This window comes from Solanum stenotomum, chromosome 3 (genome assembly GCF_019186545.1).
Source record: "Solanum stenotomum isolate F172 chromosome 3, ASM1918654v1, whole genome shotgun sequence".
NCBI lineage: Eukaryota > Viridiplantae > Streptophyta > Magnoliopsida > Solanales > Solanaceae > Solanum > Solanum stenotomum.
In genome coordinates this window covers 11,546,685-11,568,945 of record NC_064284.1, presented here as the reverse complement: position 1 = coordinate 11,568,945, position 22,261 = coordinate 11,546,685, and the positions used below count along the sequence as shown (strand labels likewise).

The 22,261-nt window shown below is 35.0% G+C and overlaps 4 protein-coding genes across 4 annotated transcripts; 2 read left to right on the top strand and 2 right to left on the bottom strand.

The window, feature by feature from the left end:
• The first annotated feature begins 350 nt into the window (after positions 1–350).
• LOC125860200 (ubiquitin-like modifier-activating enzyme 5) lies at positions 351–7,937 on the top strand. Its single transcript, XM_049540111.1, has 14 exons — positions 351–644; positions 1,468–1,536; positions 1,625–1,738; positions 2,293–2,421; positions 2,627–2,695; positions 3,997–4,149; positions 4,356–4,392; positions 4,481–4,563; positions 4,827–4,901; positions 5,287–5,361; positions 5,793–5,879; positions 5,968–6,083; positions 6,285–6,331; positions 7,378–7,937. Exons 1-14 carry the CDS (start codon positions 555–557, stop codon positions 7,512–7,514), a joined length of 1,281 nt encoding a protein of 426 aa, XP_049396068.1. The 5' UTR covers positions 351–554; the 3' UTR covers positions 7,515–7,937.
• A 223-nt stretch (positions 7,938–8,160) lies between these two features.
• Positions 8,161–11,835, bottom strand: LOC125859351 (uncharacterized). The gene is made up of 9 exons (XM_049539081.1): positions 11,511–11,835; positions 11,360–11,435; positions 10,683–10,722; positions 9,848–9,906; positions 9,739–9,776; positions 9,496–9,559; positions 9,263–9,316; positions 8,663–8,764; positions 8,161–8,486 (listed from the first exon to the last, which is right to left on the bottom strand). Exons 1-9 carry the CDS (start codon positions 11,699–11,701, stop codon positions 8,430–8,432), a joined length of 681 nt encoding a protein of 226 aa, XP_049395038.1. The 5' UTR covers positions 11,702–11,835; the 3' UTR covers positions 8,161–8,429.
• Positions 11,836–15,037: 3,202 nt separating this feature from the next.
• Positions 15,038–17,582, top strand: LOC125859553 (uncharacterized). The gene is made up of 2 exons (XM_049539323.1): positions 15,038–16,049; positions 16,649–17,582. Exons 1-2 carry the CDS (start codon positions 15,262–15,264, stop codon positions 17,262–17,264), a joined length of 1,404 nt encoding a protein of 467 aa, XP_049395280.1. The 5' UTR covers positions 15,038–15,261; the 3' UTR covers positions 17,265–17,582.
• Positions 17,583–17,806: 224 nt separating this feature from the next.
• Positions 17,807–22,172, bottom strand: LOC125858670 (uncharacterized; the record flags this gene model as incomplete). Its single annotated transcript, XM_049538499.1, has 10 exons — positions 17,807–18,199; positions 18,367–18,464; positions 18,539–18,627; positions 18,866–18,939; positions 19,024–19,081; positions 19,177–19,299; positions 20,780–20,989; positions 21,082–21,163; positions 21,520–21,542; positions 21,960–22,172. Coding segments are annotated over 9 exons (942 nt in total), but the record flags the coding sequence as incomplete, so codon positions are not given.
• Between the last annotated feature and the right edge of the window lie 89 nt (positions 22,173–22,261).

Genomic DNA, 22,261 nt, shown 5'->3' with positions numbered 1-22,261 from the left:
CTTCAATTATATTACATTATATTTGAGAATAAGAAGTTTAATATCTTATATTTCTTTCGCAAGTATATAATTTATTACATCATTCTCTCCTGATTTTCATTATATTCTCAGATATCTACCATATCTATTAAATTTATAATCTAGATGACCCAATATTTAGCTGCACATTATAAAGTAATGTTACACAAAATAATTAAATAAAAACATAAGAGGATTTTTGACTTACAATATATTGTTTTTTTTTCAATATTTTGTATTTTCATAATAATAAGCGAAGAGCATTGTGTAATATTAAAGTATATATGTCTAACAAGTCAAAACAAAACATATAGGGAGGAATGTGTAGTTTCAAGTCAAAGAAGAGGAAATAATAAAAAGAAAAGAGAAGTAAGTAATTCCACATTTCTAATTGGGATTTATGAGTTATGGTTCCAAAACCTTAATGGACTGACAAAAGCTATTACAATTAGCACAAAGATTACCCAAATTGGCGTTTAAACCCAGCAAACAAAAGCAAAATTCATACGGGAGAAGTCGTCAAATCGGTAAAAATCATGGAGGTGGAGCTCAAAGAATTGCTGAGTGTTCTCCATTCTCTCAAGAAATCAATCTCAGATCCTTCCCATCTTGCTCTAATCGAAAAGGTAAGTTCAATGGTGTTGCGAATTCTTCAATCTCCTAATATGTTAGGTCTAATTCAACTGGATCTGTTATAGTAAAGTAGAAGAATTCATTATGGGGTCAATTGATTGAATGCTGATTATGTTCAGAATTTAGGTACCATATCTGCCAAGGTCAACAACGACTCAATTATCGTTTTTTTTATGCATTGACTGTGCAGTTTATCGGACTTACCTGGGAGTGTTTTAGATTTGTCATAAAAAACCTGCATTAAGCATTGCAGTCTCATAGTAAAAAAATAGGATTTCTAATAGAGTACTTTTTTGTTTGGCCTTAGATGAATTTAAATGGAGAATTATGGTTGGTGAGGATTCATCTAGATGATCAAGTTTGTTCGGAATTGAGGCATGCTTGTTGTTGTTTGTAAACATTGCAGTTTCATCCTCCCGATATTTATTAAATGTATTCAAATTCATATCCTTCATAATGTCTTATGCTAAGTAGGCTTTGGTTTATGTCTTTGACTATATAGAAGTTCTTCAGGTTTACTTCGTTTGTTTAATGTGAAATGGATATATTTGCCTTTTGATAGCCCTTAAAATTTAATATGCTTACTTTATAGTAGAACATAATTGGGCGGGATTTCGGTCTTTCTCATCCACTTTATCTTTACGTCTAAACCTACATGTAACCTGAGAAACACCGTCAATGATTTTTTTAAAAAAATATACTACAGTGTTCGTCAAAAATACCACCATATCTTTCAAATGCCATTAACCTTCATCATTTTATTGCATGTCTGGTCATGATATTTTGATATATTCTTCTCTTTGGTCGTATTTCTAGATGCATTTGCATGCTGAAAACATCGCTACTCTTGAGAAGTCAGGAACTACTCGCCGTTCAAAAGTCAAGGTTAGTGTTTATAGTCCGTCATGCCATATTTTCATTGGAATTAACTACTAACTTTAGCCAAATAATTACTTGATTGTGATGGTGGCAGGACATGAGTGCTGAAGTTGTTGATAGCAATCCCTATAGCAGGCTTATGGCACTCCAAAGGATGGGTATTGTGAATAATTATGAAAGAATAAGAGAGTTCTCAGTTGCCATTGTTGTATGTATTTTATCTCCCTCCTTGTGTCAAATTCTGTATTTGTAATGTTATAGAACAACATTTTCTCTCCAATATTGTTTTACATGCGTCATGACTTCCAATAATGCTATGAACTTGGGATTCATATAATGTAATATTTCCTGTCAAGGTCTTAGATGTATGCAAAATAATGCCTTGATTTTTTTGCTTTACACTTGAGATAGTCTTTTAATTTTAACTTGTCAACAAAAAGGAAACTGTCCTTTATTTCCATCATACATCTGCTATACTGACTGCCAATCTGGGTGTTAAGCTCCTGGACTTTCTAAAGTTATCTGTAAGATTTATTTTACCTGGCCGTATATTGGTGCCTAAAAGGGCTTAGAGCCCTGGTTAAGGCCCAGAAACTGCAAAATCTTTAGTATGTCCATCAAGCTGTCAGAATAACTATTTAGACTTCACACTCTTTTAAACATGTATTTGAGTCCTCTATATATTACTTTAGACTCGCGTAGAATGCTTCTGCTAGTCCTTGATATTTAAATGCTCATAATTTTGCAATTTCTTCATGACAGGGCATAGGTGGTGTTGGCAGTGTTGCTGCTGAGATGCTGACAAGGTGTGGCATTGGTCGTCTTTTGTTGTATGATTATGACAAAGTGGAGTTAGCTAATATGAATAGGCTATTTTTTCGCCCAGAGCAGGTGTTTCTAGAAAATATTCTTATTTCCATATCTCCCTGTGCATATGTTTCGTAGTTAGTAAGTGATTACATTTCTATATTGATAGTTTGTTTTGTTGAGCCAAAGATTTTTTATATTTTCTTAATATGAGAAATTGTATCCTTTGTTCAGCTATAAAGAACTATCACTTTGGCATTTTACCATACAATTCTAATGTCGCTTCCAGGTTGGTATGACAAAGACAGATGCTGCTGTACAAACTCTTTCAGAGATAAATCCTGATGTTGTGCTTGAGGTAGGATTGTTTGCAGTTTGCCACTTAGGGCTTTGTTTTAAAGGAAAGTTTGTTTGGGGTCCTTCTTCACCAAGTTCAGGATATAAACAAAATTATAGTAATTGTTTCTTCTTTTCATTCCATTCCTGAAGATACTATTGAATGACAAAAATGCCATGTCTTTGTAAAATCAACTGTTAATTACTCTTAAATGCTTTGCGTTATTTTGAACTAGCTTTTCTTTAATGGGAGGTGAGGTCCTAACAGACTATGACACTCAGAAATTTGTTATGGTATTCAACAAAGAAACTTTTCTCTTTCAGTGTGCTCCTTCCTATTTATCGATTAGCTTAAGCATGAATTTGGTTTATGTCAGTTGACAATAATGCCTCTTGTTTGTCCCCTCACTGTATAGATAGGTTGCGAGTATGATGACTTCACAGTGTTTAGGTCGTGAGCGTGGTATTTTCTTCTAGTTTCTTAACTGGTCCCTGGAATCTGGATGTATATAGTCTTTTCTTCAATGGACTATGCTAGAAAAGCTGATTCAGACCATTTATGGATTAAAATAGAACCTTTTCCTGCAACTAGAACTTGAAGCATGAAAGAAGCAAATAATTCATTCTTTAAAGTGCCATCTGTCTCTCTCCCTCTCTGGACCATGTTCAGTGCATGTGTTACCGGCTTGTGTTGCAATTGAAGACTTAAACCATGAACCAGAATAGAAGAGCTTACCCCACCCATGAGTAAATATTTCATAGTAGCCTCATTAGACCGTACATCTTTCTTGGTATATCCAGATAATAGGTAGGAGCATAAACTGAAACATTCTGGGGCTACAAAGATAGTTATTAAAGTGTTAGCATCGCATAAAAATCCCCCCTAGAGTAGCTCTTAATACGAATAAGAGAAACTCTGTTATAGCCATTTCTGTACATTCAATGTACTCTACGGATAGAGGAATACATAGAGTTGAACATAGTAAAATAAGAAATTGAAAGATTTCGTTGAAATTGTTCGTTTGGAAATTTCCCGAAAATCTAATCATAGGTTCTTCTCTCCATCGGAACAATAGGGCTGTTATGCAGGCATATTTTCTGCCTTTACATACTGTATGAATGTGTATGCCCATCCCAAAAGGTTCGTTGAAAGTCTTTTCCGACTTGAACTTAAATTATTATGGTAGTGTAGGTTACTTGTGACATTTCTTTGCTAATGTTTTACACTTTTTCTCAATAATATGTTTGTTTTCCTGCATCCTTTAATTTCTTAGGGTTTCTCCATCTTCCTCTTATTCTCATTTAACTGGGTTCTCTTTGTAGAGCTACACGTTGAATATAACAACTGTGGAAGGTTTTGACACATTTATGTCAAGTCTTACAAATAAATCATTCCAGCCAACTAAGAGTGGTAGTGGGGTTGACCTCGTCTTGAGTAGTGTAGATAATTATGAAGCAAGGATGGTGGTAAATCAGGTGAGCAAATATCTGCTACCTAAAATTTTAATTAATGGCCAGTGTGTTTTTGTGACCCCTATTTCCTCTGTTGAAAAGTATCTCCAAACTTGTTCTTTTTGCTAGTATTTCTTTAATCTGTATAAAAATAAGTTTACTTGATATTAGGTTTTAGGTTATTCGTTTGTTTGGTTAATTAACCCACTAAGTAATTCATTGCAATGCAGGCCTGCAATGAATTAAACCAAACATGGATGGAATCTGGTAAGTGACTGAATTTCATGTTCTTTTTTTGTCTTTCATGTGCGTCATGAACCTCTGAATTAAACTAGACATTGATGGAATTTGGTAGGTGTATCTGAAGATGCTGTGTCGGGTCACATACAATTACTGATTCCTGGTGAAACTGCCTGCTTTGCATGTGTGCCTCCTCTGGTATGTTTAGTTATTGAAATTTTCCCTAATGGCTTCAATCAATGATCACCAATCTTTACTTGAAGGGAGATTTTTGATTTCTGTAACGGTCCTCTATAATAATCATAAGCTTAAGTTCAAGAAAAGTTAAAGGCTATCTTATAACTAAAAAATGATGTGAAGCTACTTTGTTCTGCCAAATTTCAGTTTTCTGTATAAACTCCAACTAAGATTGCTTTCAAGTAAACTAAATAATTCACTGTAATGAATACTTGTGCTTTTAGGTTGTAGCATCTGGAATTGATGAACGGACCCTAAAGCGTGAAGGGGTTTGTGCTGCATCTCTACCTACTACAATGGTATGAAAAACCTTAAGTCCTCAATTATTTGTATGTTCCGTTTCTCTTTATTAATTTTATGCATGACATATTCTAAGTTCTCTGCCTGAAGATCACCATGTGAATGACTTTTAAATGATAAGCAATTGTAATTGTAAAAAGAAACATTGGAAATTGTGGTTGAAGTTTGGTTCTTCTCATTTTTAAAATTATTCTCTCTCTTTATAGCCGCATTTGCTATTAATTTGATTGCTTTTCTCATGTTTATGCTCCCACTTTCTTTTGAAGAATAATATGAACTTTTCTTTCTGCAAAACTACTAGAATCTTGTTTATGATTTGATTGAAGCTGTATTACAAATTCATTATTTCATTTGGTAAATTAGTATTTGAACTGTCTTTGACAGGGAGTTGTAGCTGGACTTTTAGTTCAAAACACATTGAAATACTTGTTGAAGTTTGGACAGGTGTCACGCTATCTGGTAAAGCTTGCCATCTCTTTTTCTTTCTCTCTCCCTCTCTCTCTCCCCCCTTCTCCCCCACTAAGGCTGTAGGATAGATGTGGGAGAATGTTTATCACACTTGAGTTCTTTCTTAAACTTCTTTTTTAGTCAAAGACTTGAGTTCCTTCAAGCCTCTGAAGTACGGAGGACTTTCTTAATCACTCCCTCTTATTGTCTATTCATCACAAATAACTGATCAAGTAGAGAAGTGAACTTGCCTCCTATAAAAGGAGGACAAGGTGAAGACAGAAATTAAGTGTAGCTCAACAGTTTTGATGTTTATAGTTTCTTTCTTGTTGCTTGTTCTAGGGGTACTTGCCTCTTATAAAAGGAGGGCAAGGTGAAGACAGAAATTAAGTGTAGCTCAACAGTTTTGATGTTTATAGTTTCTTTCTTGTTGCTTGTTCTAGGGGTACAATGCCCTCAAAGATTATTTTCCAACAATGGAGATGAAGCCAAACTCACAATGTTCAAACGCTGCTTGTTTGGAACGACAGGTATAGTGGTCATGGTCCTACAAGAGATGTCATCTTATTTGATATTCAATTGAAGTTCTGACATTTTATGGTGACCTCTAATTTGCAGAAGGAATACATTCTTGCAAAGCCTACTAGGGATGCTGCTGCTAAAGCAAAGGCGGACATAGAAGCATTATCACCTGCAGAAAACCCTGTTCATGCAGATAATGAATGGAACATAAGGTAAGCTTCATAATTTATCCAAATAAAAATAAAAATCACGAGGTAAGCTTAGAGACAACTACTTTCTTGCATGCCTCATCTTGGTAGAAAGCACTTTAACAACTTTCTTGAGTTTCTAGTTTAAGTATGGTGTCGTATAACTGTTATTCATTTTGTTGTTGTTCAACTAATTGATTTTGTTGTTGCCTTGTGATCTTTCAGCGTTGTAGATGACGAAGAGGTGGATGGTTCTGACGTGAAAATTTCAGGTATTTGTCAACTCAGATAGACATATTTTGCTTTTGTAGCTTAAGTTATCCCCTAGCTATTTCTCCAAAAAAAAACAGTAATCTGCTAACTTAGAATTCTTGGATGGATCATAGTTCATAACTCAAAAATGAAGCCCATATTGCTCAATACAAAAGTTTCTTTTGTCCAAGATGTTGTGAATAACCTTTACTTTGTGATATCCATAGTTTTCCATCTAAACATCTGAAATGCTAAAACTGAGAAACAGGGGCTAAAGAATGAATTTACACGAAGTTTGGAGAGTTAAAAGGTAAAAGAACTAGTCATGAGAATGGAAGTTGGAAGGAAAATACAGTTTGTTCTGCTATTGATTAGGACAGGCATGCCAACTGCCTGAAATTGCATGTGTCATGCGCTAGTATAATAAGATGCATAGAAAGCACAACACATACCCCTCTAGGCCATGTGTAGCTTTAGAGTATACTTGTCAATTAATAAAGCTTGCTGAAAAGATTGTCGTACAAACTTTTTATGTGAGTTCACTATTTCATAATGTGTGCCCCCAAATTCTGCATCATCTACTGAAATTCGAGTACCCATCTTTGTGTATTAGACATTCCAAAAATTGCATATAATTCCTTGTTCTGCAATGATGCCAGATCATACTAGGAGAATTTCTCTTTCTTGTGTTTTGGATGGATTTCTAGTTTATTCAGGTGGAAGTCAAACACACTGTTTGTATGTCTGTATTCTGAGCAATTAAAACTTGGAGCAATTCTTAACACAATATAAAATGACTTCTAGGTGGTCACTTGCGGCATTGTAACACATAATTAGACAATAGATCACTAGTTGCATTAAACTGTGTTAAGACGGCTAGAAAAAGGAAATATTCCATATATCATTGTGAGAGTTACTTCCTACAACTATAGTTTATGTGATGGATCGTATGTTAGGTTACAATTTAAAGAAGAAGGAGATAGAACTAATGGTTGAAATCATCTGAAAATATTATACTTATAATATGTTAACTTTAACCTGAATGTATTGTTTATTTTAATTGCAGGTGTCCTTCCTGAAGGTATTGTTCATGAGCTGCCAGTAGCTGATGAATACCCAAAACCACCTGTCACAGAAACAGTTGGTCCTGCGGATGACCTTGAAGAGCTCAGAAGGCAACTTGAGGCTCTTAACGCTGATTAGATTACTGAAATACAAAAAGAGAATCTCTTGTTGTAGAGAAAAGGAGAACTTGGTTGCATGATGTTTGTGTAAAATTTCCTTGCTTTGGAGAAAAATTAGGCTTGCTGGAGTGAGCTTGATACATTTGGGATTTTGGAGGCATTTTTAATGCTAGTTTTTTGTCTGAATGAATAGACAGTGAGATGTTCCTATTCCCAGCATGTGGGATTGAAGCGATGAACTAGTCTATATTGCAGCGGCTTACTGACAGAGATTAGAGCTAATGTTGTATTACTAAAAGGTTAATCAAATATTGTCACCATCTCCTTTCTAGCAATTTTGGATCCCTGAAGGTGCTAAATTAATGAATACATCCTATACAATGTTTCAGTATTCTTTCTTTTTCCATCTTTTGTTAATTGGAATACCTGAAAACTGTCCCTATGGATTCCAAGTTTTGCAAAATGCAGGCAAATTCTCTATTGCTAGAGGCAGACTTAAGGAATGAATTGTCTCAAACCATAGCCATCAGAGAATCTGATTACAAGTGGATCACATATAAACATGTTTTTTTTCTTTTTTAAACTTCTAATGAAATGGATACATCAATGTAATTACCACACTTTTATCAACATAAAACCAATTTACTTTGGTACTAAAACATCTGTTAAAGAAGTTAACTCATCATCTTTACATTAACCAGTGAAAGTGTTTTCGGTAATAACGAGAAGTTGCAGCTTTTCATCTTAAAGTGAGCAGTTACAAACATTGGTACACATCTCAAGAGTTGAATACCTTACATAGTAAGAGTTGAGAGTCCTCAACCCTCTTAGCAGCAGTACTAAGATGCATCAATCTTTGATCTTTAACCCAAGAGAGATCCATAAGATACATTAAGGTCTAGAGAAGAGCACATCATCGAGGAGTGTCTGATGTCTATAGTTCTTCAAACTTGATTGAGATCTCTTTCATCTGTGGCTGATGCCTCCTTACCTACAATCAGTATTTAAATAAGTTCACAGATCAAAATAACTGATATCTGTTACTCACATTTGCTCCAAGGATTATAAGTACTGAGAAAATCTTCTCTCTCTTTTTTTCATTGGTAAGATGTTGTATCTCCTCGAGGTAACATTTCTTGGAGAGGAGTTGACACTAAAATGACTTACCTTAATGCCAGCCAATGACAGAAGTTTGTGGGAAGCAACATAAGCCGTGTCAGACCCATCTAATCTCTTCTCCACAAAATAAATAACTTCTGAAACACCAGACTGCAAAATACAGAAATTTGAGAAGTATAAATTAATGGAAAACCAAACAGGGAAGATGCATGATGCAGAGACGCAAAATTAATCACAAATCTAGTTCCCTGTGCATACTGCATAGAAGTCAAAAAAATACTGGAGAACACCCACAGATTCTTTTCATAGCTATTTTTATTCCAGAATCCTCATTAATCTCTTTATGGTTGAATGTTATATCTCGATAAGTTGCAAACGTGCCTACTTATATCTGTATTTATCTTGATTTAAGGGAATCTGAGCACGAAATCCTGATGCAAGTATTTTCAATTCAAAAGTGAGGTGCAAATTCGTTTTGTTGTCTTCACATAATTTCTGCTAGTGCATGTCTCACTGAAAATTTATAAAATGAACATCCAAAAAAGCTTAAGCTCCCAAACAGAAGCAATCCTCCATATTATCATTCTTCCATAGTAGAAAATGTTGCTGTGCTATAGATATTTTGAGGTCAAATAGGATCAGACTTACTTGAATGATAATCTTTGCGCATTCATTGCAAGGAAACATTGTCACGTAAAGCCTCTGCATAATAGGGTAAGGCGTATTCTGTGAGATAATACTGGGCAAAACACAGGCCAGATAAAATAATTTCCAATAGACTTAATAAGAAAAGAGGCTGTTCAGAGAGAGAGAAAAAAGGATTGGCAGTAGGAGTGACAGGACATCAGATCGATATTGCACAGGTCAAGACCCAAGCTAACCTGTCCTGCAGCAGATGCATGATTTGTATTCAGGATGGCATTAACTTCAGCATGACAAACATAACTGCAAGAAAATTGGTGAGCTTGAAATTAGGTAGAGTCATCAAATGTAGACTGAGCGAAACTTGTTTCTTGAATTAAGATAGTATGACTGGTAAGGTAATTACAAACCTACAAAACAACATTGTGTAGTCTACTGACATAAATTACACATAAAATGTCTCAGAGAAGCTTATTACTTACGGATACTTTGTCTCCAGTGGATTCCCATTTTTAGATTTCTGAAATGTTAGGAATTAATTAGAATAACAGTGACAGTAATAAAGATATATGCTCTTTGAACAGAAACAACCTTTGCCCAGGGAAGCTTGTCATCTGAACAGCCACGTGGGAACCCATTGTATCCAATGCCTGGCTAAAAGTAGAGCATCAATCAGATGGAATCTAATAACCAATTGGCAGTAAATATGTTGCCCAATGTTCATATTCTAGAAGTTATGTGATTAGCCTAATCAAACATTCATGTAGTACGGGGAAAAAATCAAATAATAAATACCCATATGAAAAAAGATAACAAATCGGAGAGTCAAAGATGGACTTCCAACATCAAAAATCCTGTATGAATCTCAAGTGTGAAATTAACCAATATACTCCCAAGTGTGGCAATGCCGCTACATCTATTCTACGTCAAGTGATAAAAACGAGATAGAGCATATGTTAAATAATACTAACTAATGTGCAAAGACTAAAGCAACTTAAGAGGGGCAACTGAAGACTGGCGTCTTGCAAATGTTTGCAGTTCCTACGAAAGCATTGCACAAGTATTAAGAAGTGAATGAAGCTTTTTTAATCTCCCTACTATTTCAGAAGCAACCATCTCTATTTCATCTTTTCTGGAACCAATATGAAATCATGACTCAACCAATATAATGGTAAAGTGATAGGACCATCGGAGTTCTCAAATCAAGAAATGATTAATTATAGTATCATAAGTGAAATTTAACCAAATATTGAGGTCCTAAGTGAATGTGAAACTAGTTTATCTATCTCTGAGCTGCTCCGACAGACAATTAGATGAATTGATGTGGTTCTTCCTAATCAAATGTGATTTGAACAATAACTTAAAGATATGAAACATTTTTCAGCTTTCAATAGACATATATTTGATTCCTTTAAATACATCTTACCTAATATTACATAATTTTGACTCACCAAACATGCTCCAACCTGCCAAACAGCCAGAAAATGGTTAGTCCCAAGGGACCTTGTGAAACCTGACTCAAGAAAGTCAACCTCAAAGTAGCATTAGAGCAGTAAAAAGTGGAAATATCATACAAAAGAGTTCAGAGCATTTAACGAGAGCACCATGAACAAGTGTGACCGTCTATAAACAGCTTCATTCATTCAGTTGGAAGAAATCCGATCATCACAAATTATTAGATAACTCCTTTTATCATGAGGTTAAAAGGGGTAACAACCACTGATAACTACTTTGGTTTCACCTAAACAGCAGAATAAATAAGACAAACCAATCAGTAGCTTTTCTTCGAAAATCGGAGTCTTTAGTTTGTGTATCATCTCAAGACTACTTGGTAGTTTCTATTGTGTGTTACAAAACAGTCCATTCCTTCTTATTCTGTTTAGGAAGGAATCCTTTTAATAATATAGATCTGTCAATTGACAAAGTGAACTCAGTGAAGTATACATTAGCTTTTGGCAATACGACACTTACGACAATTAAGCATGAAATATACAACAATTTAACAAACAGTTGGCGTGTAATTCCAATCATCCACTCGTTCCAAATGACTTCAAATTCATGAAAATGCTTAAAATCGGTTCGGTTCACAAATTAGAGTAGTACCTGCCTGTTTGGATCCTTGGATCGTTCAGCAGATAGAAATGCAATCGCCATAAAGTAATCATCCCACGTCAAATACCTACAATTACAGAACCATAGTAAAATACATAACTAAGGATCTAAAATAATCGATAAAAGTTCAAAAACCACAAACCCTTCTCGCTTTGAAGGATCAAATGGGTTCCGAGAAGACGATGACTTCCTTTGATGAAAACCGTTAACTCCCGAATCTGGGTCAGTAACAGAACGGCTTTTCGGGTTGAAAAATAAGCGAATGGTCATAGCAGAGGCAAAAGCACCAAACACTGCGGCAGCTGAGAACAGCGTTAGCTCTCTGGAATTCATGGCTTTTGATCGGAATCTTACAGTAGACGCGAAAACGAAGGGATTTTTTTGCCGCCAAAAACAGAGACTGAGCGAAATTGTAGCGGGAACAGTATTTTATATTCGCGTCAAAATTGGATTACTTATAATCAAAATAAAGATCCATTGATATTTGAGGGACTAAACATGTTAGTTTCCCTATCTATAATTTGTTTTATGTTGACAGAAGAGAAAATAGTTAGTCAATTCTCAACTACATATTTATATTTTATGGGTTTTATTATCTTCGTAATTTTTTTATTTTTGATATTTTGTGACTCTTAAACACTGACCTAGAAGGTGAATACACCTCTTGTAGGCGCGTAAGAGTTTAAAAAAAGACATAAAATGACTAAATATGAATAAAATAGTCCATGTGGCAGTCTCTCATTGGAGATTATATAATTAATTCATTTTTTTTAATTCTTTCCCTTTTCTTATATCACAAAATTGTTGTACCTATTTCATAATTTCTTCAAGTTTTTCTCAAAGTCCTTCATGGTGGTCTTCTAAATTTCGTCTCTAGGAGCTCCAAATCAATTTGTAGCTATTGATTTATGCTTAGTTAATCAAACATCAACCGTTTTTCGCAACAACAATCACCTAACTCATAAGAAACTCTTATATATGAAGCTCAAAAATGGAGTTCAAGTTTTTTCTTTAACCCCTTAAAATTTCCGCAAAAAAAAAATGAAGTCAAACCACATTGAACCAACAATGGTGAATTTGAAATTTAACTTTCTAATTTCATTCTTACCAAATTTGTTTTTCACTCCCACATTTATGAATACTTATTGCAGATTTTTGCTTTTGGCTTCGATTTCAAATTGAAACTTTATGTAGACTAGCTATTGAGTTGTTCTTCTTCTTTAATTTGGTGTAGAGATTTTTTCCTCATTTTCTCTTATTATTCTCTAAAGAAATCATTAGTATTTTGGAAAAACAATCTCTATTTTAAAGAATTTTTTATAAATTTTAATTTTCAGGTTTGATAAAAATGGAAACTTTACATAATTTTACAGGGGATTATTAAATTATTATTTTGATTAGGTTTATAATTTACAGGAAAAAAAGTAAGAAAAAAAAATGAATGTACAGTGATTCATCGCGTGTGTTGCACAACTTTGACATAAAACTAGTTATGACGTTTTAGGGAGGTGATTATTCCATATTTAAATAGTTTAGGGGGGTAATAGACTCCCGTATAGAATAAATGTGTAGTTGAAAATTGACTAATAGATTGAGGGGGCTTTTGACTATTTTCTCACAAAAGAATGGATAATTTGTTTTTTCAAGTGATCACTTCACTCTTTTATTACTTCCTCTGTCTCGATTTATATGATATTTTTCATATTTTGAGAGTCAAACAGTTTAAGTTTAATCGAAAATTTACGCGTAGAATCTTCAATTTTTTTGAAATGAAATTTATATAATTGTAAACTACATAAAGAGTGTTATAAGTTACAATAATTGGCAATTCAAAATAATTGAAAAAAATTATGGTCAAAGATAAACTTGTTTGAATCTTGAAATCAGAAAATGTCACATAAATTGGGAAGGAGGAAGTATCTTTTTTATAATGTTATACTTCTTCTATCCTAATTTATGTCACACATTTCGAATTTCGATTCAAACAGTAACTATTTCTTTTAAATACTTTAAATTGTTTATTATTGTGACTTACTAATACTTTTTACTTAGTTTACAAATAAATAAATTTTATTTAAAAAATTTGAAGATTTTGTGAGCAAATTTTCTATCAAATTTTAACGATTTGACTCTCAAAAAATGAAATATGTCACATAAATTGAAAAAGAATGTGTACTATATATTTTTTATAACAATATTTATTTATAGCAATTTAAAAATATCTAGAAAACAATGTGTTATACTACCTCCATCCACTTTTAATTGTCATAATTTCTAAAAAAAATTAAAAAAATTGTCATAATTTCCTTTTTTAGAGTCAAACTATAAAAACTTTGACTAACATTTTATGACGTATTTTTCATCATATTGATATGCAAAAAATTGTAATTTATGGTACTGTTCGTATAGTTTTTGAATATCTAAATTTTTAGTTAAAAAATATCGAATTAATGTAATCTAATTTAACTTTGAAAATTAGTCAAATTGACTTTTGAAAAAACAAATAAAAGTGGACGGAGGAGTAACTTATAAAGAGGTTTGATTTCTTTACTTGGGCCACCCATTAAATTTTATGTATGCACACTGAGTAAACTGCTATAGTACAATAACTTGCATACTACATACTCCCTCCGTCCCTTTTTAGTTGTCCACTTTAGAAATGACACACAGATTAAGGCAACAATGATTAGCACAGTGAAGTTACAATTTTACCCTTATGACAACTTTTCACTTCAAAATTACAACCACTTATTTGAATTAAAGTGAAATAAATTGGAGGGAAACAACATACACTTTTACAATTTTCAAGAAGTGTAAATAAGGGTATAATAGGAAAAAATTTGTTGTCCTTTTTTGATTTGTCAAAATGGACAACTAANATATAGTTTGATTTAATTGTACCTCATAGCAAACTGTTGTTATTTCACCTCTCTCCTGGTGAATCTCGCTTGCCACTCTCGTTCTCTCCCTCGCCTCTCTCATTTTTTATACAAACGCAAGTGTATAAAGTGTGTTTGTATTTGTATAAAGCGAGAGAAAATTATATATATATATATTTTTTTGTTCCCCTCTCTCCCCTCTCCCAGATCTCGCTCACCACTCTCCAGATCTCGCTCGCCACTCTCCCAGATCTCGCTCGCCACTCTCCCAGATCTCGCTCTCTCACTCGCCTCTCTCACTTTATACAAAAAATGCAAATTGTATAAAATACGTTTGTGTTTGTATAAAGTGAGAGAAAATTGTATATATACATATATTTTCGTTCCCCTCTCACAGATCTCGCTCTCTCACTCACCTCTCTCACTTTATACCAAAACACAAATGTATAAAATGCGTGAAAATTGTATATGTACATATATTTTCGTTCCCCTCTCTCCCCTCTCCCATATCTCGCTCGCTCACTCGCCTCTCTCACTTTATACAATTGATCTTTTTGTATATGTATACCAAAACAGATTATACAACTGCTTTCTTTTGTATATGTATAGCGAAATATACATATTTATATTTGTTATGGAGCGCAATTATGCAAACTTTGCTATAACATACAAATATGAATTTTGTGTTTGCTATATGTGAAAGTTGCTCTAAATTTTATGTATGCACACTGAGTAAACTGCTAAAGTACAATAACTTGCATATCACATAGGATATTTAACTATATCAGGTAAGTTTGGTGCAACATCTCGATTGAGAAGATGACGGCTAAAAAAAATATTTATTAGCTTTCGTTATGAAATATCATATGCTATACCAACTCAATCACCTTTACGGATATCCACCCATCAAATATTAAAAGAGGAAAATTATGCTCATAAAGTTCTCTAGTAGTTTGAACTACTCAGAATTAATTTTTGTTCCAGCTTGACTTATACGTTGGCCTTCCCAAAAAAATGCTGAGATCAACTTTCACTCCCATATTAACGGCTTTTCCCTCTAAGGCCAAAATGCCCCGCAACTACTCGAACACAATTATCACTGCAATAACAAAAACCCCACAACCTGTTCGACAAAATGCCTCAATGGAGAATATGTTGCTACAACAGCATACTCCAACCTCAGCTTACGTTCACCTCCCGTTCTGTCGAAAGCGCTGTCACTACTGCGACTTCCCCATCGTCGCATTGGGGTCATCTTCACCTTATGGTGATGACGACCCTCGAATTATTAACTACATTGATTTCCTATGCAGAGAAATTAAAGCCACTTCAATACCTTCCGACTACAAGTCACCTCTTGAAACCGTCTTTTTTGGTGGAGGTACACCTTCACTTGTACCACCAAGATTAGTATCTCTAGTCATGGAGACGTTGGACGCTAAATTCGGGGTGTGTTCTGATGCTGAAATTTCAATAGAAATGGATCCTGGTACATTTGATGCTAAAAAATTGAAAGATTTGATGAAGTTGGGAGTTAATAGAGTGTCGCTAGGAGTTCAAGCATTCCAGGAGGAGTTGCTTAGGAGTTGTGGGAGAGCGCACGGTGTACAGGAAATTCATGAGGCTATTGACATTGTTGGATCATGTAATGTTGAGAATTGGAGTGTGGACCTTATATCTTCACTTCCTCATCAGAAACCACATATGTGGGAACAAAGCTTGAGCCTCACTATTCAAGCAAAGCCGACACATGTGTCAGTTTACGATTTACAAGTTGAGCAAGATACAAAGTTTGCATCTTTGTAAGTAATACAACTTTGAACCTTCACTTGCTAAATTGAGTTTTTCCTTTGCCAGCATGCTTTTTCAAGTTTCTCTCTTTCAGCTACTTTTCAAATTGATTTTGGATTGAGGCATCTTATATCCCGGAGTATTAGTTTATTTCTTGTATTTTCATATTCTTATATTTTTATTACTGCTTGTTGTTTCGTTAGCCACAACTATCGTACCATCTTGATGTTGTTTCTGTTTTCTTTTACATCTTTCTTTGAGCCGAGGGTCTTATTGGAAACAATCTTTGTACCTCCTCAAGGTAGGGGTAAGGTTGCTTACCCTCTACTCTCCCTACCCCACTTGTGGGATTACACTGGGTTTATTGTTGTTGTTGTTATTGAGGCATCTTTTATCCGCTAATTTTCAATGAAATGATATTATATGTTTTTTTATTGAGAGTTTCTCCATAACTCCAATGGGAAGAGGTATTTCAGCTGTAAAGATGAAACATCCATACTGTACAAAACGGAAAAATATCCTGCATTTTTCACTAGTACCAAAAAGAGCACATTCGTTGTGAGTACACTTTGCACATCCAACTGTTGAACTGAAATTGTTGTATCCACAGGTATACAGCTGGGGAATTTCCTCTGCCTTCTGAAAATCAAGCTGCTGATTTTTACAGAATGGCCTCTGAAATGCTAAGAGATGCTGGTTATGAGCACTATGAGATAAGTAGCTACTGCAAAAGTGGTTATCAATGCAAGCACAATTACACATACTGGATAAACAAACCTTTTTATGCTTTTGGACTTGGGTCAGCCAGTTATCTTAATGGACTAAGGTTTTCAAGGCCGAGGAAGCTGAAAGATTACATGGGTTATGTGCAAAATCTGGAGAATGGACTAGTGAATTGTTCCCAGGACAGTAAAGTAGATGCCCAAGACATAGCAATGGATGTTGTTATGCTGTCTTTGAGAACTGCTCGAGGGTTGGATTTGAAGTCATTTGGCAGCTCGACTATTCTCTCCCTCTGTGAGGTCTATAAGCCTCATATTGAGAGTGGGCATGTTGTCTGCTTGGATGAGCAAAGGAGGGAAATCTCCCCAGAAGAATTCAGCTCTTTGTTATCTGAAGGGAACAAGATCAATGAGGTGTTGGCATATATCAGGCTTAGTGACCCTGATGGTTTCTTATTATCTAATGAGTTAATATCCCTCGCGTTCAATGTGTTAGCTCCATAAGTTTCAACCTGGATGGCTCAGAAGAGACTGCTCTGTTAGCAATGCTGGTGGTTAAAGGCAAGAAGCTCCCAATACTTGGATGTCATCAGTTGGTTTGTGTAAGATCTATCGACATGTGAACTGGTGGAACCTCAAAAGAGCAAAGGCGAGTGTGTATATACTGCTGAACAAAACATTGGAGAGAGTGGAAGGTTTCTGTTGCAAAGCATATTTAAGACAGCAGTAAATGTAACTTGGTTATCTGACCCCAACTGTTTAAGCGAAATCCTTTGTTTACGAGTCAAGATTTCTTCATAAATATCGACTTGGTATCCGAAAATATGTTCAAATTTTGTATGACTCAATTGAAGTCGTCCACAGTCGTCTATTGAGCTTGTCCTGCTATTACACATGATATTCTCTCCTTGCACCAAAAACAAATGACATAGCAAATGCTTTAGTGTTTTCTATATCATTATTTTGAATTAATCTCCTATGTCTTCCATGTAACACCAATTATAGGTTGGACAACAAGCATACAAGAAAAATGTTAAAAGGAATGCTGCCATTGACTGACTTGTCTTTCCATTTGCTAACACTTTTCCGAGCTTACCATTTATCAGTCATAACAATGCAAGGTCAACACACCCCAAGAATTGAACTTTTCAGATTACCCAAAGAAACATACAACATGAAGATTTCATGTTCTCCCAATGTACAATTCATAAAGAGAAAAGAGATTGTGATTGTCTTCTCAAGAGAACTGTTCTCTGGGTCTGAGAATTGATACAACAGAGTAAGAATTTAGCTTCTGCTTCAATGATATCGGTTGATCCAGGCTGACAAGAGATAAATGCCCAGATGCATTGTACCATGCTGACGGAGGAAATGTATTGACTTCTGCCTTGGATCTCGGATCATCCAGCAATGGTAAATGAACCGTCACCAAGAAATGTCTACAACAGACAAGAAGATGAACAATGTCAATCCATTAGCATCCCTTCATGATGCAAATGTTTCGGCTCACTATGAAATACATTTCATAAACTGGTGTAGCATGCATTACGACAAAGGAACCATTTCTTTCCAACATGAGTTAAACAAGATAGATAAATATCCTCACCCAAAAAGAGTATCACCACTGTACACAGCTAAGAAGGTTTTGCTTTTCTTCCAACTTTTGCTATGCGCTTAAGTTCTTGAGTTCCCCTTTTGATTTCACTGCAGATGAAGAAGTAATTATTTTAATGCAAATTTTGATGGAGGCTAGGTGATTCAAAGTTTTGAGGCAGTACCTTTGGTACAAATAGACAATAAGGTAAAATAGAGGGAGCAGCATCAACGTCAATACTGAAGCTGCCAAGTAGAACCGATTTATATGCTTCTGCAAATATAATGTCACATGCATAAAAGTTGAAAAGATTACAAAATGTAGAGAAAATATCCACTAGAACAAGTAAAGAAAGTGCCTTGCAAAATTGCTGGACAAGATTTACATCTCAGTAGAGTATCGTATGAAGTTATACCCAAGATAGAGCAAAAGTCCATAAATTCGCCATACAACTGTTATTTAGATTTAACAGAAGGCACATAATTAAGGCATTTCAGTAATCAAACCATACCTTTCCTCCTCTAGAAAATGGTTTTCCACCCCCCGAGCAAGCGTGAGCATCACAGAATTGGCGTAAGAATAGTTCTGACATCAAACCAACCAAAGATCATCACAAGTAGAAGCAACTATTTAATTACTTCAGATTCTAACACTATGGAGAAAGCGTACCATGAAGACGAGTTGACGATGGACTCTGATTAGCAGGAAAACATTTGTCTGCAAGACCCTGCAAGGAAGGGGAAACAATGGACTTGATATCAAAGAGAAATCAGTAGAATTGGCAAGTTAATCTGACATATAGGCTTAAGTTCAGAAGGTAACCTCACAGAAATGACGATTTCGTGCTGCTGCCGCAGGATTACACTTGGTCTTCTTGGATTTGATTTCCATCACAAGGTCACAATGCAAAGCTCCACATACATCTGCCAGGCATTTGCTGTGACCCTGAGACATGAGATCATATGCTAAGATTACTTCATACCTTATAAAACATTATTCTAATTCAAAAATCAAAGCATGGTAAATAATAGAATACTCTAACTTCCTGACACACTCGTCAGTGGCCCGACCTGGACCAAGTTATGAATCTTGTGAAATAAAATTACCAGAAAGAATAATGTGATCAGCCTACTTCCACTTGGTTTTTGAATACTATGATGAAATCAGTTTCTGTAATAGATAAGTTCAAAGTATTCACTGATAACAAGCCAGCCATGATGAAAGAAGTGGCTAGTTCAAAAAGATTCTTGCTATAAACTGAAACCAGAATCTTTTTCTTTGAACAAGATTTGCAAACGTACTTGATGAATGTGCTGGACCCATCTAGAAGAGTTACCATGACACGAGGAAACTTGCTAAAATAACTACTTAGGTTGATGTTAGTGGTAGGAAGATCCTATCGACCATTGATGAACATATGTTCTCACCAAAGGGAGCTACAAGCTTTTGATTTAAAATAACAGGCAAGGAACTTAAAATGAAAGCATGGTGTGATCTCAACCTCCAAAAATATCTCGTCCTACAAAATATATTGCTCAACTCTGAATATAGAATGCAACATTCAGCATAAAATTTTTACTTTAGCTTCTACAATAGATCACACGCTACCCAAATGTATGTGACATCATATAGGGATTTACACCNCCCCCCCCCCCCCCCCCCCCACCATTTTTTGAGGTATTTATAAACCTCATTAATTTATACTTGGCAATCACCTCCATGGAACAAGACTTAGATGCTGGTAAATTACGATAAGCTACTGAGTCCAGACAGAACAGGTATGAGAAAGGGTGGTGAAAGAAGAGAAAGATACAACTCTGGATTCATCCTGAAACTAGAATTGACCCTCAAACCAAAGATGCAGAAAAATAATAAAAGAGGGGAAATAAGCTTAGTAGAACTTAAGTTCTATTTCTACTTGTTTGGACAAGTTTTTTTAGGAAAACTAGATTCGGGTTGTCAGTACTTCTCTGAGAAAAGGAAGGGCTGCAAAATGGATTCCCTAAATCCCCAAATAGATCTTTTGAGAAATCCCCATATAGCTCTTAATAAAAACAATTGTCTGCGGACTGTAGTTTGTCACCTTATTCTTGAAAATTCATCTCCATCCCCTTAGACCTACACTATTAATAACACAGACAAGATGAGGCAACCAACCAGCATCTCACAGACTCCCAACATCGTGTGCAATATAAAGAGCAGTAAGCCAGAGATCCCCTATCAATTTGATAATCTTATTCATATAATTCAAGACTTATTAGGGCCAATCGAACTATCACTTATTAACACGTTATGAACTATTCTACACGAGTGCATCAAGGCTGGTTTTCTCACTCCAGTGTCAAGATTTTTTTTTTTGCATAAATCATATGAAATGAATTAAAATTTGGAGTGAACAAAAACATGAATAGTATATGATGCTTACAACGTCTAGAAGATTGGAATGCCTGTTGTCAAAATGCTGATCAAGAAATTTTTCAGCCCGAAAGCTTTTTCTACAGTATCCACAGCGCCATTCATTCACATCAAGATGAATTTTATGTTCCTCCTGATCTCTGAAAAGATCATTACTTGGATGAAGTCTACACTGCCTAGGAAGCTCATACTTCTCTTTTTCTACAAAGGGCATTAAGTACTGCACAGCACAGATAGAGTAAAAATGCAATTTTCAGTCCCGTATTTGCAGCAGAGCTTAAGTTGAGTCAAATGAAGTACTTTTGCAGATACCTCCTCAACAACTTTCCAGGCAGCCCGGCTTCTCTCTCTGGAGCAATGAACTTCGTGAACTTGTGATTTGTCTTGTGCGGGACTTCAGAGCAGCAAAGAAAATAATTCAGATAAGTGACAACTTCAAGGGAATGGCACATCTAAAGCGGATTGCTTTCAAACATGTTTTAATAGTACAGTTGAAATCTAGAATTTATCTCATACAGTATCCTGTTGAAAAGGAACATAAGGCCTGAAAAGGTGGACGAAAAACAAGAAGATTTAACCATGATACAACTTTCTTTTTCATTTTCTGATAGAGAACTATGATACAACTTATTGCCTCAGAAAATATCTTCAAATGTACTGCTAAGAGGCTTCTTACATTTATTTTCAAAGGTATAATTTCGGAATAGGAATCAATACGAGCTACAACTATAAACCGAAATAAAACCTTACCTTGTCGCATGCTGCTCTGTACCCTATGCACAAAAAATTGAATGTGGTCAGCCAGGAAAATTACCAGCTCCAAGAAGTGATTTCTAAACGCAAACAGATTCAAAACAAGACAAATAAAATAGGTCATCACTGATGATTGCTAGTAATTCAAATCACGCATTACTAATATTCAGCTAAAGCCAAAACCAAAATCACAGCTATCGCAAGGTTAATTTAGTTCAATAATTACAAGATAACCGGTAACAGAAACATACATAAACCCAAATTCCGTTAATTCTGCATTTAAAACCTAACATAAATAAGAGTTCAAAACGAAAAAAAAAACATCATGAAAAGAAATTCATCCTTTTCGATCTACGCCAGAACACTAATCATATAGAGAAACAAATTGTTCGTTGAACACGAAAAAAACTGCAGCTGAAAAAGTGAAAAAAAAAAACCTGATCTGACTGAGAAAGAGGTGAAGTTGCGGATATGGATGAAGAGAGAAGAGTGATCCATAGAAGAGAAAGAAGAAGAAAATATGAATTCTTAGCTCGAATTTGGCGTAGAGTCTCCATTTTCCTTTCTCTCACTATCCAAATTCGCACAGTGAATATATGTTCTTCTTCCTCCCTTTCTTTGCTTTTGCTGAGACGAAACTTGACTCCATTTTATTCTCTTTTTTTTTTCTTTTTTTCTGTTGAAATGTGAAATTTGTTGCCAGGCTAATTTTTATCTTCTCCTTTTATTTTTTACCTTT

Coding starts and splice junctions, on each gene's coding strand:
- LOC125859553 (XM_049539323.1), top strand. CDS start 15,262: ATGCTGAGATCAACTTTCACTCCCATATTAACGGCTTTTCCCTCTAAG. Junction 16,050..16,648: donor GATACAAAGTTTGCATCTTT/GTAAGTAATACA, acceptor TTGTATCCACAG/GTATACAGCTGGGGAATTTC.
- LOC125859351 (XM_049539081.1), bottom strand. CDS start 11,701: ATGAATTCCAGAGAGCTAACGCTGTTCTCAGCTGCCGCAGTGTTTGGT. Junction 10,723..11,359: donor CCAAGGATCCAAACAGGCAG/GTACTACTCTAA, acceptor GCTGTTTGGCAG/GTTGGAGCATGTTTGGTGAG. Junction 8,487..8,662: donor TGTCATTGGCTGGCATTAAG/GTAAGTCATTTT, acceptor TACTGATTGTAG/GTAAGGAGGCATCAGCCACA.
- LOC125860200 (XM_049540111.1), top strand. CDS start 555: ATGGAGGTGGAGCTCAAAGAATTGCTGAGTGTTCTCCATTCTCTCAAG. Junction 4,564..4,826: donor TTGCATGTGTGCCTCCTCTG/GTATGTTTAGTT, acceptor TTGTGCTTTTAG/GTTGTAGCATCTGGAATTGA. Junction 4,902..5,286: donor CATCTCTACCTACTACAATG/GTATGAAAAACC, acceptor TGTCTTTGACAG/GGAGTTGTAGCTGGACTTTT.